Here is a 16,004-nt window from a genome sequence, read left to right as displayed (position 1 = left end):
TTTGAAGATCACCACTCTTAAAATTTTGTGATCAATAGATTATTTTTTTGTCATAATAAGTTACAAATGATCATAAAATTGTATTAATATGAACTTTTATTTAATATTATAAGAAGATACACATGATTTTAAAACCATATGAGTAAAAAATATCATTTAATAATAAAACATATATATATATATAGATTAAACTATATACCATAAGATTACATAAATATTTTAATATTAAAACTTTCAATGAATTTTCAAAAACATTTATAAATTATAAACTTATTAAAGATTTCACATTGAAAATTTTGTTATCGATGATTTAAATATTCAGTTATAAAACGATATGAATGATCATAGAAGTGTATGATTATAAATTCTCATTTAATAAATGACTATATAAAATATACTATTCTTAAAAAAAATAGGTTGGTCCATCTTGACTTACATTATATTTTTTATTAAACTAACTATCGAATATTCAAATTGATAAATAATCTACCAAATATTGTTTTTGCACTTTCCTTAATTAGAAGCTACGAAATTACCTAATATGATTAACGTATATATGAAAATTAATTATTATGAATAATAAATATTTGATAACAATTTTGGTATCTTAGTTCTTTTTTTAATTTTATATTATTAAAAGATATTAAAAAATCACATTAAATATATAATAAAAACATTTATATTTTTTCTTATATGTTATATTTTGAATTTTTCAAAACGTCTATATATTATTAAAAATTTGAAGATTCTCACTCTGAAAATTTTGTGATCAATAGATTATTTTTTTTTGTTATAATAAGTTACAAATGATCATAAAATATAACGCATATGAATTTTTATTTAATAAATATTCAAACTAAATAATATATATATATATATATACTAATGATTTAAAGCAACAAGATTGGCTAATCAATTTAGTTGTCCAGTTGAAATCTTTCAAAAGTACGTGAAAGACTAAAGTCAAAGTAAATATGGATTTAGAATAGTAGTTATATTTTACTAACTAAAATACGGAAAAAAAAAACGAACCGAATCGAAACCAACCCGATATCTGGATTGAACACCCCTAATCCAAATGAAACCAAACTATTGTTTCATTCTCCAAAATATAATAAAAATAATAACTTAATTCCGCGCAAGGCGCGGGTCTTATCCTAGTAAGATAAGAAAAGAGATCTATAAATAGAAAATTGAAAGGAAAGTGAAAAGAAGCCATTGAAAGAGTTGAAAAAAAGTCTTGATTAGATCAATTAGTGATGAAGTAATCATCTAAACGGATTTGCAGAGGAGGGGAAAGGAAGAGGTGGAAGTCGAAAGGTAGGGGAAGAAGGAGTTGGGTTACACCGTCTCTGCGTCTCCGTAACAACACAATACAGGTGGGCCAAAATAAACAAAAGCCCGAACTTAGTGGGTCGAAAAATACACCTGAAGCCCAACTTGAACCAAGTCGTTGCTGACATGGCTGAACGCTTATTTTTTACTGGATGAATTTCCAGTCCTACGTGGACCATCTCAGAAGGCTTAGTATTTGCCTTTTAGTATAGTTAGATTTCTTGATATTCATGTTTCCACAATATCGATGTGGGCGGTCCTTATATTTGAGGGATTTTAGAGATAAAAAATTATTTGTAAAGAGATAAAAAAATTGGAGATCCAATTATAATAAATTAAAAAATTGGAAGTCTATTTGTTAATAATTTTTTTGCTGAATTTGTTTTTAAAAAAGGGGTTCCTAGGCGATCGTTTCATCTGGTTCCCCTCAGGGCCGCCCCTGGATGTGGGTCAATCTTCATGATCTCCAAAAACTAGAATATTAACATCAAATCTTCAATTTGACTCCGAAAAATTCATTGACACAACGTTAAATGTATGTATACACGTTTTAAAAAAAAAGGTTTTCATTAGTTAACAGAATGTTTAACATAAAAGTACACCTTTTAATCGTCCACCATTCTGAATTGAGATACATTATGTAAATGTGAAAACGTAAGCTTGTGTAAGAGGTTGCTGTCTCCCTCTATACAGTAATTAGACAATGACGAAGGTATCTGATACACACTATATATATCTTGAAGCTGAACCAGCAATTTTATATGGGCCTATAACATCTTTATTACTTATAGTTTTGATGGATTGTGGTTGGTTTATATGGGCCTATATGCATGGCTAATTAGTTGTATCTTAAATCTAAGCGCCTAGACTAACAATCAATTCTCAAATTGAGTTATCTCATCGGTCGTTTAGCAGCAAAGACAACATTTGCTCAAACGAGAAGCCTAAGAGTTCAGATTACACTAATGTACGTACACCTGATGATGTTCAAAAGAGCGCAACACACTGACAGAGAAACTAGGAGAAAGAAAAGCAGTCCAAGACTAAACAAACACAAACATTAACACCATAAGCTACTAACTAGCAGACCACACAACCTCACTCCTTGATGGCCTTGTTGATGAGAGACTTGTGGATGTGAGGAATCACACCTCCTCCAGCAATAGTCCCTTTGATGAGGGTGTCAAGCTCCTCATCTCCTCTGATAGCCAGCTGCAAATGCCTTGGAGTGATCCTCTTCACTTTCAGATCTTTGCTCGCGTTTCCAGCCAACTCAAGAACCTCCGCGGTCAGGTACTCCAGGATCGAAGCCGTGTAAACAGCAGCAGTGGCACCGACCCTTCCGTGCGCTGAAACTCTCGTCTTGAGTTGCCTATGGATACGACCCACCGGAAACTTAAACAATAAAAAAAAAAAGAAAAAAGGTTTCATACATTACAAGACCGATCTATACATAACATACATAAAAGGAAGTCACATAAGATGAGAGAGCAAATGAGAAAAAAGCTTCTGACTTTAGAATCACAAGTCCTTTTACAGTTGACCCATCAATAAAAAGTCAACCTGGATACCAGCACGAGCAGAGCGAGTGATGGGTTTCTTCTTGTCCTTGTCTTTGTCCTTGTTACCAGCCATCGTCTTTGTAGCGATGAGACCTTTACCTCCCTTGCCTGCCATGTTCGCTCGCAATTGATACTGCTCACTTCTAGATCTAAAACCAAAACAAGATGATGTGCCAGATCTATAGAGTTCGAAAATATTTAAGAAGACTACACCGAAGAGCAAGAGATCTCAAGAGTTTGGTCGATGAGAGAGATAAAGAGTACCTGAGAGACGATGAGATGGAGAGACGGAGAGAGAGTAATAAACGAAATCTGGTAGAAGTGAATGGGATGAGAGTTTTAAAATTGGAAGTTTGGTGGGAGTTTTTAAAATATTTTAAAGTTTCTGGGAGGGAAATTTTTTGACATGGCGGTTAAAGTTTTTGGTTGGAGCCTTTTTTTTTTTTTTTTTTGTAGAAGTTTTTCACAGTTTGCTATTATACCCTCTATTTCTTAGCAAACTTTCTAATGCGCTTTATAATTTAAAATTATCCAAAAAATTCCAATGTTAAATAGCTACCAAGAAGCAGAAACCATGATGAACACATGATATAATCAGCAGCAACGGTACGGAATATATGTTTTTGTTGGCTTTTAGTCTTCACTCTCTCATCTGCATGTGCATTTTGTATTGAAAATTATATCTTGAAGAAAGATGGAGTTATGTAACTACTTATATATATATTAAGAATGTTAGATTCTGTAATTCAGTATGGTAAGAGTAAGTTTTAAAAGATTCATGTAGATAAAACTCTGTGATGTTGCTTCATGATGAATAAGTTGTTAGAAGGACCAATATATTTGACTCCAATACATATAAATCCAAATTGGATATCTTACCAATATGTTAATCAGCTTTGATGATATCTTCAGGTTACAACTTGAATTACTAATGAGACTACACATTTTAAAATTGTTAAATTACGAAGACCATCTATTTTTACTTCAAAACGTATGAATAAAATCTTGGTACATTTTAATCTAGTTGACTCTGACCATCTAGTTTCCCACCATCAACAACAGACAAACTCAAACACTTAACAGATTACGCTTATTGATTTCTGTAGAGAACAATGACTGTGAAGTGTGAACAATGAACGAATAGAGGCTATTAAGAGAAGATATTAACTTTTAGACAACAAAACTAAGGGAACTCGTTTATTATGCTCAATGAAACACACTCATGAAATTAAAAACGAAAGACATCTTCTCCTTGCTTCCCCCAAAAAACATAATACTACACTTGGCTATGTAACATGGGGAAAACGTATATGGTTGCATGCCATTAGCATATATATGATAGAAAAACACACACAATGTCTAAGAATAAACTGTAGTCCAAAACTTTCCAAGTCTATGAATATAAAAGGAGCTTTTCAGTTTTACCTTTAGAAGCAAACAACACAAACAAGACCATCATCACTCATCAACCTCTGCTCTGATCTCTCTTTGGAGATCTTCCTTGTACTCTTCAAACGTGCCATCGAAGAAAGACACAGTTCCGTCTTCCACAACCCAAATCTGACTCTTCTCATCATCCTCACAGACACGTGATATGAGCCTAGAGTCGTGACTCACCAGCACAACTCCTCCACTGAACTCCTCTAGCGCATCAGCCAACGCATCTATGCTCTGCATGTCTAAGTGATTCGTAGGCTCGTCGAGAAGCAAAATGTGTGGCTTCGACATGGAGATCGAAGTGAACACAACTCTAGCTTTTTGTCCACCAGACAGTTTCGCAATCGGAGTCAAGTGGTTGTGACTTGGTAGCCCAAACTTTCCTAGCTTAGCACGCACCGCTTCTTGTTTGCTGAATCCCTCTTGGTCAGGATGAAGGCGGAGAAGATACTGAACCGGTGTTTCCCCCATTGTTAACAGGTCAACAAAGTGCTGAGAATATCTCCCAATCCTCAGCTTCTGGCTTCTCCTCACTTCACCTTCGCTTGGAACTAAATCTCCAGCGAGAAGGTTCAAAAGAGTGGACTTTCCAGCTCCATTAGGCCCAACTATAGCAACCCTTGTACCCATATCGATACCCACATCAACATCCGAGAGCCTGAAGTCTGGTCTATTCGGGTAGCAGAAGCTAACCTCAATCAACTGCAGAAGAGGAGGAGTGAGCTCGGTGGGTTCTGGAAAATGAAACTCAACGCTATAATCTCTCCACTTTCTCGGAGCTTCAGGTGCTGGACCATCCTCATCCACCGCCTTACCTTTTCCCTTGCTCTTGGATGCTTCTTTCGCTGCGGTAAACTTGGCCTTGTCCTTGACCTTCTCCTGTTGAGCACGGTTTCCAGATCTCTTAGCTGCTTTCACCTGTTTATCGTAAATCTCAAACTTCTTGTTCATCTCCTTGCGTCTCTGCTCATATCCAGTTTCGAAACCATCGAAGTTACCACGGTAGAAGTGGAGATTCTGGTCATGCAAGTGAATTATATCCGTGCAGACAGTGTTGAGGAAGTCCCGGTCGTGGGAAACAACAACCAACGTCTTCTTCCAGCGGCATAGATACTCCTCTAGCCAGAGAACAGCTCTCAGGTCAAGATGGTTTGTAGGTTCATCTAACAACAGAAGAGTAGGCTGCACAAAGAGAGCTCTAGCTAACGATATTCTCATCCTCCACCCACCACTGAATGACTTGGTCGGACGCACTTGCATGTCTTTTGTGAAACCCAACCCAGCGAGAATCTTAGACGCCTGTGATTCAGCCGCATCTGACCCTAAGATCTGTAGCCTCTCATACAACTCAGCAAGCTTTTCTCCAGAATCATCTTCATCGTCACCTTCACAAGACGAATTCTGAAGAGCTGCAGCTTCTTCCCGTAGCTTAACCAACTCCTCATTGGCGGAAACAACTGCTAGCAAAGCGCTCTTGTCATCACCAACCACCTCTTGCTCAACGAGAAGAACATCGATATTCTTCGGAACTGGAATCTTCCTCCACGCTAAAAGCTTCAACAAAGTAGACTTCCCCATTCCATTAGGCCCAACCAGTCCATACCTCTTCCCATGCGATATCTTAACAGAAGCATTCTTCAAAAGCTCCTTACCCCTAGCAGAGACTGAAAAAGACTCAATCGTGATATCCTTGACATTCGCATCAGCCGTGTCTTCCCCTTCAAGCACAGACGTCTTGCTTCCAATAACAACAGTGAAGGCATCATGGTCATCCCTCAAAGCCTCCCTCTTCGCAAGCTCAATAGCCTGAAGAGCCGCTCTCTCTTTCATCTCTCGCTTCTTCTGCTCCTTATCAGTCACGGAGATATCGAGATGCCTCTGTTCGCTCTTCAGCTTCCTCCTCGCTTCCGCCTGTCTCTGCTCCTCATCAGAATCTCCTTCGTCTTCATCGTCAGAAGAAGGAAGGTCCATGTCACCGTAGGGAGAATCCTTCTTAGGAGCAGGCCTGGCTCTGGATGATGAAGAAGAACCTTTCTTGGGTTTATCCTCTTTCTGATCCATGCTTGCAAGCATCGCAGAGACTGAAAGCTTCTCCTTTTTGGGTTCTTTAGATGAATCTTTCCCACTTGGCTTCCCCTTCGTGGGAGGGGCACTCTCGTCTGACTTCTTCTTACCCATCTCAAGCCTCTGCAGTAATTAAAAAAATCTTGTAAAAAATTGGACTTTTATTTTTCTTAGCTTTAGTTACAAACCTATCTATCAATCATATTATTATCTAACAAGCTAATTTGCAAAACCTAGAGCTGATTCTGAACATAGCCCTCAAATTAGGGTTTCTACTTAATCCAGATCGAAAAAGGATTCAATTACTACTGGGTTTCGTTTACCTAATATCATAACTCTAGAAAATCGAAATCTCTATAGGATTATACAAAATCTAGGTTAAGGTTTCTACGAGCTGTGAAATAGAAAATTAAGAGCTACCAATCTTAAATTAATTTTCGCTGAGATTTGGGGACAAACCTGAGAGATGCGAAAGCAGAAAGATTGAATATGGGAATTAACGGAACTCGGTGTGGAGGAAATCGATCGAGAGTTTTTTTTTTTTTCTTTTTTGAGAGAGAGAGAGAGAACGCGGCGCAGGAGTAATTGAAGATTGATCTTGTGGTATCGAAGATGACGAAGAAGAAGAATCACAATTATAAGTAAAATCGAAGAGAATGGGTTTTCGTAACCCTTCGGCCCAAATTCACATAAAACAATCCTTAACCGGACCCTGTAGCACAAAATTTCAATTGTAAGAAAAATACTGAACCGAACCGAACCGAACCGACATATTAAAAGGTCAAAATCTCTGGTTTCGTTGGGTTCAAAACTCGAGTTCTTCGGTTCTAAACATACTACTGTTAATTTAAGACCAAGCTAGAATTGCAATCTTTTGATACGATTTCAATATTTATTGATTTCAATTAAATATCTTTTTCTTTTCAAATATAGATTTTGTAATAATATGTTCTCATAAGCTGAAATGGATTATTCAGTTTCATTCATTTTCAAAGGTTCAAAACTTGTTCACTAAAATCAACAATCATACTCATGACAAACAAGGTTCACAAAGTTATATTATATCAATTTCACATGTTTTACAAGTTTTATACTTGAAGGAAGATAAAACCTCACAACAACCTGCTGAAATGAATATAACATCTTTCGGTTTAATAAAAAGATTGGTAACTATCACATACAATTTTGATTTATACTTCTCATCGGTATACCTGAACACATGATGACATATTGCGGATCATGTAATTGGAGGACCGCTTGAAGCTTGAACGGGTGATCCATCTAACACCATGACCTACATTCAATGAATTTAATCATTCAGTTTCACGATTCAAAATTGTGTTCACTGAAATCAACAATTATATTCAAAACTGAAATCAACAATCATATTCACAACAAACAAGGTTCATTTCAATCATTTAGTTTCAGGATTCAAAACTATGTTCATGGAAATAAACAAATCATATTCATAACAAACAAGGTTCATTCAGTCATTCAGTTTCACGATTTAAAACTATATTCACTGAAATCAACAACAATAAATAAGGTTCACAACTTTGAGTCAAGATGTATTATATCAATTTCACATGTTTAACAGACTTCATACCTTCTCGCGGAGATGAAGAGGACAATATGGCCTCACAACAACCCGGAAGAAAATGAATCATTAAGTTCAAGGAAAAGATCTGACAACTATCACAAACAATTTCGATATATATAATCATTCTGATCTTTCATTTTTTCTATTATTCTTAATTATTTCATTAATTATATTTACCATAATAATTCAGCAACATTTATTTTACATGTTAACCAAAATAATTTTAGAAGTTTGAATGAAATTGATTCATGGCAAAAATTTAACCGGTTAATAACTTTTTTTATTTGTTTACAGAATCAGTTAGACATGAGCATCTAGGGGGAAAATGCGTATTTCAACTCCAACAATTTTGGTTGTGTTTTTTCATACCCAAATAAAAAATAAATGTGAAATTGTATCTAAACTATATATTAATTTGAATTGTATACCTGAACTTTACGATGTAACACAAAAACCTACTTTGACTGACCAAACGTTAGTCAATCGTTAAATATGTCAAAGCCAAAACAACGTCGTTTTAATAAAAAATAAAAAATCTTTAGATTTTTGCAACTTATGGATTGAACTCTGGCAAGAATGTGTCCTCAGCCTACTGGAAAGACCACTCGGCTAAAGCTTATTTCAATAATAATTCTCCATTCAAAACCTGAGATCTTGGTCTCCACAAAATCTCCTTCGTCCATCAGCATGTGATTGATGTACTTAAGAACATGACAGCTATCCAGCCATATTGACAGAGAAAATGGTTTTGAATCTCGGGTTCTCTGAAGTTAAGGAAGAAATTGTTGATAAAATCAAGATTGTTTCTGGGTTTGCCGCAAGATTTCAGATCCATAGTCGAATCTGAAACCATAATTGAAGATTTAAAGAAGAGCATACATGGTTCGAAACAGATGGAGAAGAAAAGAGTTTCAACATCTGTATATAATTTACTATTTTGTATTATAAGTACTGATATCTGGTTTTTCACAGTGGTTAACGTATGTTTTTTTAGGCACATTAATATCCAAAAGCTCATTTATGACAATAATAAGCTATAAGAGACTTTTCCTCGTTAATTCTCTTGAAATCAATGGTTTCTTGACTTAGGTCATCATCGTACTGCTCTTTGTTTTCTGCTTTCAGCTGCAGTATCATCTTTTCTTGTGCCAAGCTCTTAGAACAGAGAGCATTTTGGAAGACAGAAGAGAAACTGAAAAAGGATACAGAGAAAAGATGAGCCGTCTACGAGAAAAATATGAGTGCATAGGTGAGAAACAAGATGCAGAAAAGAAATATATACTCGACTTGAATAAAAATTTCAGGCCGAGGCATAAAACTACTTCACAAAGAAGAGGCATACATGCATTCTTTACCAGATATAAGCAGCCAAATCATTCTCGAATAAATTCTAACATTTTTTTCATTGCCTCTTCCCCTCATCGGCTCTGAACAGAGAGATTCTAACTTAACAGCCAACCATATATATCACCAGAGTACACTTAAAACACCTCTGGGATTAGGATGCAATATTTGATTCTGCTTTGCTCATGCTGACTTTTCTCTCTTTCATATAATCATTAAAGTCCACATACCACCTTTTAGTTCAATTGATTCATTTTTACAAATATATTCAGTTCATCTCCCAACTGGATCTTTGAAAGGAATCTTGATCACTGTGAATACAATGTCACTCCAGAACAATCACCGCTGTGAATGCAATGTTACCAACCACCCCAAGGGGTTCTAAGTTCTTACAAACAATTAACCATACTATCAAATAAACTTAAGACAGTCAAATTAATTTATTTGTTGTATCTGATACAACCATAAATTGTAACTTTGAGACTTATATTAAAAAGAGAAAATTGGAAAATAAAGACATTTTATACTTCGATTTGTCAGAATATGACTTTTTGAAAATTCTTTAGGTAAGTAGGATTTATAATTTTTTAAATACCATATTGCCCTCAAATTAGCATAGTTAAGATTTATATAATTAATATTAATATTTCGAAATATATTTAACCACTTTTAAAAAAACAAAAAAACAAACAGTAAAAACAGAAAGTAAAAACAGAAAGTAAAAATAAAGGAAAAACAATAAAAAAAGTAGAAACAAAAGTCGATTTACCCTAGAGATTAACGAACCTCTCTCATCTTCTCCGCCGAAAGCTTGAAGCTCCTCCAATGGCGATTTAGGGTAAGAACAAAGCCAAATCGTTTCTTCATTCCCATCATTCTTCATTCTCTGAATCAGCAACTCCAAATGCAATTGGATACAAGTTGGAGTTACCATCTACAGCTGTAGCAACAAGTAGAACTCCTTTATATTTATTTTTCAGAAAAGTTCCATCAACAACAATCACCCTACGCATATGACTGTGAAATCCTCTAACTGATTGCCCAAACGACATAAATAGATACATGAATCTACCATCCTTCTTAGTTTCATAGTGAGTGTGTGTACCAGGATTAGCTTCTTTAATCATATGCAAATATTTTGGTATCTTTGCATAACTTTCGTCTGGTATACCTCTAACAGCTGCAATTGCATACTCACGAGCTTTCCAAGCGTGCCAATAAGTAATTTCGCAGCTATGTTCTAGCCTCATAAACTGAATGATGTCGTTTGCTTTGGGGCCATCATTGGCATCATCAAATCGATGTTGTATCAGCTTTCCAATAGTTCTTACCGACGCCGTTTTTCCGAAGTTGTTTTTCTTTGAAGGAGCACATGAGTGTATACCCACACACTTATTAATCATGAAATATGTAGACCCATCAACACATTCCGCACGCACAGTCTAGTTGCATGTATTATCCTTACATCGTATAGACCACCACTTTTTCGTTGATTTGGTAACAAGGAAATCGTAATTATTCTTCATCGCCCAAATTTCCATTGTTGCCTTTAGGACACGTTTACTTCGGAAAAGTTGATCTTTCTTCACGAAATCTGTGTTCCCAGCTCGGCTTTCCTTTTCACTATCGCCATACTTTTCACTCTTTGAACCAGCATGACCGGAGCCATCCTCAACGACATGATTCTTCCTTTTATCACAACACTTTGTTGATGGTTCTGCAAAATCTCCCAGATTTATGTCAGGAACTTCACCTTCCTCAACATTACTTGAATCACACGGTTTCTTATTCAGATCGATATTGACTCGTTCCTTTTCCTTTACACCAGTACCAGTACCAGAGAACGTGACACACAAGGTTGTAGAGGAACCCTTCTTTGCGTAGCCCACAAAGTTACACACTTGTCGATCATTACTGATACTAATGGGAGGATTTCCTCTTTGATTGACCATCTCATAACTGAACTTGACATTAACCAAATTAGGGTCGACCCCATAATCTTCACACACCATGATCTTGAGTTCCTCCAGTAAAGTAGTAGTTTCTAATGTCACCATTCGACCACGCCTTTGTTTGTCTGCCAAGAAACTCCACTCGTCACTGAAACTTGACATCCATACACCAGATTTAACGTAGATTAGAACCATCTTGTGTTGGTTGATAGAAGAGATTTTTGTCGATGAAGAAGAGAGAGGAACAAGGAACGAGGGAGATAGAGATCGTGTGAAGAGAAAAGGGAGAAAATCGTGGGGGGGGGGGGAGATATTTAGGAAATATTTAGTTAGGATATATTTAGGAAAGATATGATCACGAAATTTGGAAGTTTCCTTTTTTACTTTATTTGGCAAAAATATACATCATACGTAAGGCAGAAATATGTAGAGAGAATGGAAACTACATTCTGCCTTAGGCTATTATATAGTAAAAGGCAGAACAAGGTATGACTTGTAAAAAAGAAAAGGTATTTCACTGACTTTAGGATAGAACATGTAAAAAAGCCGTAGGTAGACTGAAGATATCAAGATAGAATATTACGACAAAAAATCTAGCTAAGGTAAACTATTGAAGAAAGTTTAGTTTATATTTTCTATCCAAGGTAAACCTATGTACAATACTTTATATTCGATTTGTAGACTACGTAGATGGCTAGAATAAGTATTCTGTTATAGCTTTGATATTAAATAAAACATAGTTCCACAATTTTTAAAAATTAAATTTAAACATAAAAGTATATATACTTTGGTTTCTAATGATTCTACATTTTTTATATTTTTTTACCTAAGTTTACTATTTTTTCCACAACACAAGGGCAAAACCAGTCCAAAACGACCAAAGTCTTATTTTGACAAACAAACTTCGAAAGTGTCTTCTTTTTCCAATTCTCCCTATTAAAAAACCATGTTGACCAAACATAGCTCTTCAGTGGTGTGGCTTTGGTCAACCTATGACTTCTTCTCCTTTCATCATCGCATTGAAATTCAATAGTATGCCAAATATTTCTTTGTATTCTATGCCCAAATCTTTTTAGAAGGACATCATCTTACCGCTAGGGAGCAGAGAAAGATGCCTAAAAATATTATTAAACAAAAGAATATGTAGAAGGTTTCTTCAGGGAGGAACCATTGACTTCCTTGGCGTGGGGTGCACGAGTTTGGATAAATCAATTGTGATAGGTTGCTTCATTCAAACTATATGATTTTCTCTTCATATAAGAACAGAGAGAGAGAGAGAGAGAGAGAGAGAGCAATGCTTTCAACAAAAATATACTAGAAAATTTGAAAATTCTTGACTTCATTGGCATGGAAGCCTCTATTCTGCTCAAGGATATCAACAATATATCTAACTCTATTGGCACTAGAGGTGGAGGCAACGACAACGAAGATGGTTTAGGGGAACATTACCGCGACAAGGTGTCACCCTGCGCAGACTCAGTTGTCCATATGTCAGTTTCCGAAGCCGAGAAGCGACTGAAAAAGCTGGAGAGGGATTATCAACACACCTACAAGAGTTACCTAGAAACCCGAGTAAGCATCTAAAAATATAACGAAATTATGATTACTTGTAATGTTTTTACTAAGCTAAAAAGATTAGTTATACAACATTCTTTTCTTTTTCTGAAACACTAGTTATACAACAAGATAATGAATTTTTTGGACAGTCAAACAGGTATAGCTCCTACATTAAAAGAAGACATTCTAATTATAACAGTGGCCAAGCTGGAAACTGTATCATATACTTCAAGAATCTGCGAGAGAAACTGCAGAATGATCTTGAAAAACTGAATAAAGCAGAAGAAACGCAGAAAAGAACAGACAAGCCTGATTACGTAAATCCTTATAACCAATAATATCATTTTTGTTTTCTCATTAATGTATAAACAATAGTACTTGAGATAAATAAAAAGAGAAGAATCAGCCTCTATCCTTACATGATCAAACGATAATTTTTCTGTTAACTATGGAAATAGTATTATATATCTGTCATGTCTTTGGGTGCACTATAGTGCAAGCAATTCTTGATGTTGCATGGTTAGCTTGGCCCAAGAAAAGAGGATACTACACCAGGTAGGTGAAACACAACAGCAGCAGCAGAAACAACAACCCCGGGAAAATAATGACATGAGTCATAAAAGAATTTATTTCAAACAAAGAAACTGGGAGGTGCACAACCTTTTTTTTTTTTTTATATTCTTCGTTCATATCACAAGATTGGCATTTATACTTACTTTGAAATCTTACAAATCATTCAGTTCAGCTACACTCAAAGTATAGTTCCAAAAAGTAGCAGCAGCAAAGGAATACATGATCTGCTGAGGAGCCTTAAAGACACAAAGAAGTTGAGGAACAAAGGTACTGCCAGTGGTGAACTTGTTGACAACCAAACAAGTCAGGACAGTTTAAAAACTTCTATAAAAGTAATCAAAATCGGACCCTTTCCCCATTTATTTCTTACGACTTGTATTTTTTTTTTTAAATTACTACTACTTTCTTTAGAATTTAAATACTAATCAGCTAAATGATCTTTGTTTTTTCAACAGATTCTGACAATAGTAATAAAAAAGCTCGGAAAAGAAACAGGGAGAGACAAAATGATTGTTAATGGTTACGAGGAAAAGATCAAGCATGTGGAGAAAAAATGTGAATGGATATGCGGGCAATGGGATGAACAAAAGAAGTGTATCGTCGAGTTGAGTAAAAATACATGAAGATGGGTTGTAGTAAAGCTTGTACTATGTCACAGATGATATAAACTTCAGATTTGGAGGAAAGATAAATCCATAAATCAAAATATAGCTAACATGTATGTTTTCTGTTTATTCATCTGACAAATAATAACGCCCCAAGAGTTTGCTTGTAGAGAAGCTTAAAAATCCCACAACATCCCATCCACTCATGGTCGTCCTTCAAAGCCTCCCTCTCTATAGTCTGTAGAGCTGCTCTCTCTTTCATCTCTGCTTCTTCTGTTCCTTATTAGTCGCAGATACATCAACATGCTTTGCTCCCTCGTCAGCCTTCTCCTTGCTTGTTGGACATGGACTTTGTCCCCAACAAGGCTTATAAGATAATGGGCTCAGTCCATTTAAAAGGGAGGTCACTAGGAAACCCTAGACCTCTCCTTTCTATAAATAAAGAGTCAACTTCCTTTGAGAGGACTCTTGGCTCTTGGACTCTCTTTTGGTCTCTCATTCATCTCTCTATACTTCTAGAGAGAGAAACATCTCTCCACATGCTTTCACCTAAGCACTTGTAATTCTTTGTTGTAGAACTACGATTGGCTTGATCCCTTTTCGGGGTACGTAGGCAACCCTTCACCGGGTCCAGCTATAATCATTAAACACCTTTTTCTTATCTCTTCGAGTCCTCGTCTCGTTCATTCAAGCGCAGATCGTTCTCTCGTCACTTGACCGACGAGTCCTCACTCGACTGTTATGTCGTCACTTCGACCGACGAGTCCTCACTCGACCGACGAGTCCTCACTCGACCGACGAGTCCTCACTCGACCGACGAGTCTTCACTCGACCGAAGAGTCGTCACTCGACCGAAGAGTCGTCACTTGACCGTTCTCTTCGAGTCGTCTCCATCCGGTTCAAGCTCAGCATGAAGACTTCTCCTAACCCCACTGACGAGTCCTCGTCTCGTTTATTCACTAGTTTGTTGACAGTTCTCGGTTCAAACAGTTGGCGCCCACCGTGGGGCCTGGGGAAGTATCTTCGAGGAAGATTGAACTGGAGTCCGTTCTGTTGTCACTCGACCTACGAGTCCTCACTCGACCGTTCTGTCCTCACTCAATCGACGAGTCCTCACTCGACCGACGAGTCCTCACTCGACCGACGAGTCCTCACTCGACCGACGAGTCCTCACTCGACCGACGAGTCCTCACTCGACCGACGAGTCCTCACTCGACCGTTCTCTCGTCACTTCGATCGACGAGTCCTCACTCGACCGACGAGTCCTCACTCGACCGACGAATCCTCACTCGACCGACGAGTCCTCACTCGACCGTTCTGTCGTCACTCGGCGTAGAGCATTCTCTCGCCTCGATCTGCGCAGTCGCTTGGCTCGATCTCTCGCGGTCACTCGACTCGCTCCCTTGCGGTCACTCGACTCGCTCCCTTGCGGTCACTCGACTCGCTCCCTCGCGGTCACTCGACTCACTCTCTCGCAGTCACTCGGCTCGGATCGCTCTCTCGCAGTCACTCGGCTCGGATCGCTCTCTCGCAGTCACTCGGCTCGGATCGCTCTCTCGCAGTCACTCGGCTCGGATCGCTCTCTCGCAGTCACTCAGATTGCTCGCAAGTCTCGAGCATGACGTGATACCGCGAAGACACGTCCACCCGTGACGATTTGATTGTGATGGTTTGCTCGTGGCGGTACGTTCATAGATGATGTCTATGGCGACTTGTCTTTGGCAGTTTGTCGATTGACACTTCATCCATGACAACTTGCTCCGGTGGTTCAGAACACTGTCCTCACAGATCGTTCGCGCAACCATCCCGGAGTAAGAAGTCTGATCAGAATCAGAAGTATGTCAATGACAACTCGCCCGAGACGGTCCGTCTATGACACTTCATCTATGGCAACCTAACCATGACGGCCATTTCATGATAATCGTCTGCGACATGGGTAAAGCACTGAGTCCATTCTCTTATAAACCCTCATCGT

At 37.4% G+C, this 16,004-nt stretch overlaps 2 protein-coding genes and 1 pseudogene across 4 annotated transcripts; 1 reads left to right on the top strand and 2 right to left on the bottom strand.

The window, feature by feature from the left end:
* Positions 1-2,242: 2,242 nt before the first annotated feature.
* Positions 2,243-3,289, bottom strand: LOC106415078 (histone H2A variant 1). 2 transcript variants are annotated; one of them, XM_013855693.3, is made up of 3 exons: positions 3,162-3,289; positions 2,899-3,046; positions 2,243-2,730 (listed from the first exon to the last, which is right to left on the bottom strand). In XM_013855693.3, exons 2-3 carry the CDS (start codon positions 3,010-3,012, stop codon positions 2,434-2,436), a joined length of 411 nt encoding a protein of 136 aa, XP_013711147.1. In that variant the 5' UTR covers positions 3,013-3,046; positions 3,162-3,289; the 3' UTR covers positions 2,243-2,433. The 2 variants fall into 2 exon arrangements, with proteins under 2 accessions (XP_013711147.1, XP_022564141.1); XM_022708420.2 differs by lacking the exon at positions 3,162-3,289 and having other exon boundaries at positions 2,899-3,155.
* A 792-nt stretch (positions 3,290-4,081) lies between these two features.
* LOC106415077 (ABC transporter F family member 4) lies at positions 4,082-12,582 on the bottom strand. Of its 2 annotated transcripts, XM_048764634.1 has the most exons (3): positions 12,566-12,582; positions 6,858-6,938; positions 4,082-6,521 (listed from the first exon to the last, which is right to left on the bottom strand). In XM_048764634.1, exon 3 carries the CDS (start codon positions 6,510-6,512, stop codon positions 4,356-4,358), a length of 2,157 nt encoding a protein of 718 aa, XP_048620591.1. In that variant the 5' UTR covers positions 6,513-6,521; positions 6,858-6,938; positions 12,566-12,582; the 3' UTR covers positions 4,082-4,355. The 2 variants fall into 2 exon arrangements, with proteins under 2 accessions (XP_048620591.1, XP_048620590.1); XM_048764633.1 differs by lacking the exon at positions 12,566-12,582 and having other exon boundaries at positions 6,858-7,055.
* LOC106415079 lies at positions 12,556-14,047 on the top strand (annotated as a pseudogene).
* Positions 14,048-16,004: the final 1,957 nt, after the last annotated feature.

The sequence above is a fragment of the Brassica napus genome, chromosome C8, assembly GCF_020379485.1.
Source record: "Brassica napus cultivar Da-Ae chromosome C8, Da-Ae, whole genome shotgun sequence".
NCBI classification, from domain to species: domain Eukaryota; kingdom Viridiplantae; phylum Streptophyta; class Magnoliopsida; order Brassicales; family Brassicaceae; genus Brassica; species Brassica napus.
Note: the sequence above shows the minus strand (reverse complement) of the source record. Positions and strands in the feature narration are given on the sequence as shown.

Bases quoted from the DNA above. Each gene is read 5' to 3' on its own strand.
- LOC106415078 (XM_013855693.3), bottom strand. From the start codon at position 3,012: ATGGCAGGCAAGGGAGGTAAAGGTCTCATCGCTACAAAGACGATGGCT. The intron at 2,731-2,898 runs GTTGACTTTTTA...TTATTGTTTAAG, and splicing joins CTGCTCGTGCTGGTATCCAG to TTTCCGGTGGGTCGTATCCA.
- LOC106415077 (XM_048764634.1), bottom strand. From the start codon at position 6,512: ATGGGTAAGAAGAAGTCAGACGAGAGTGCCCCTCCCACGAAGGGGAAG.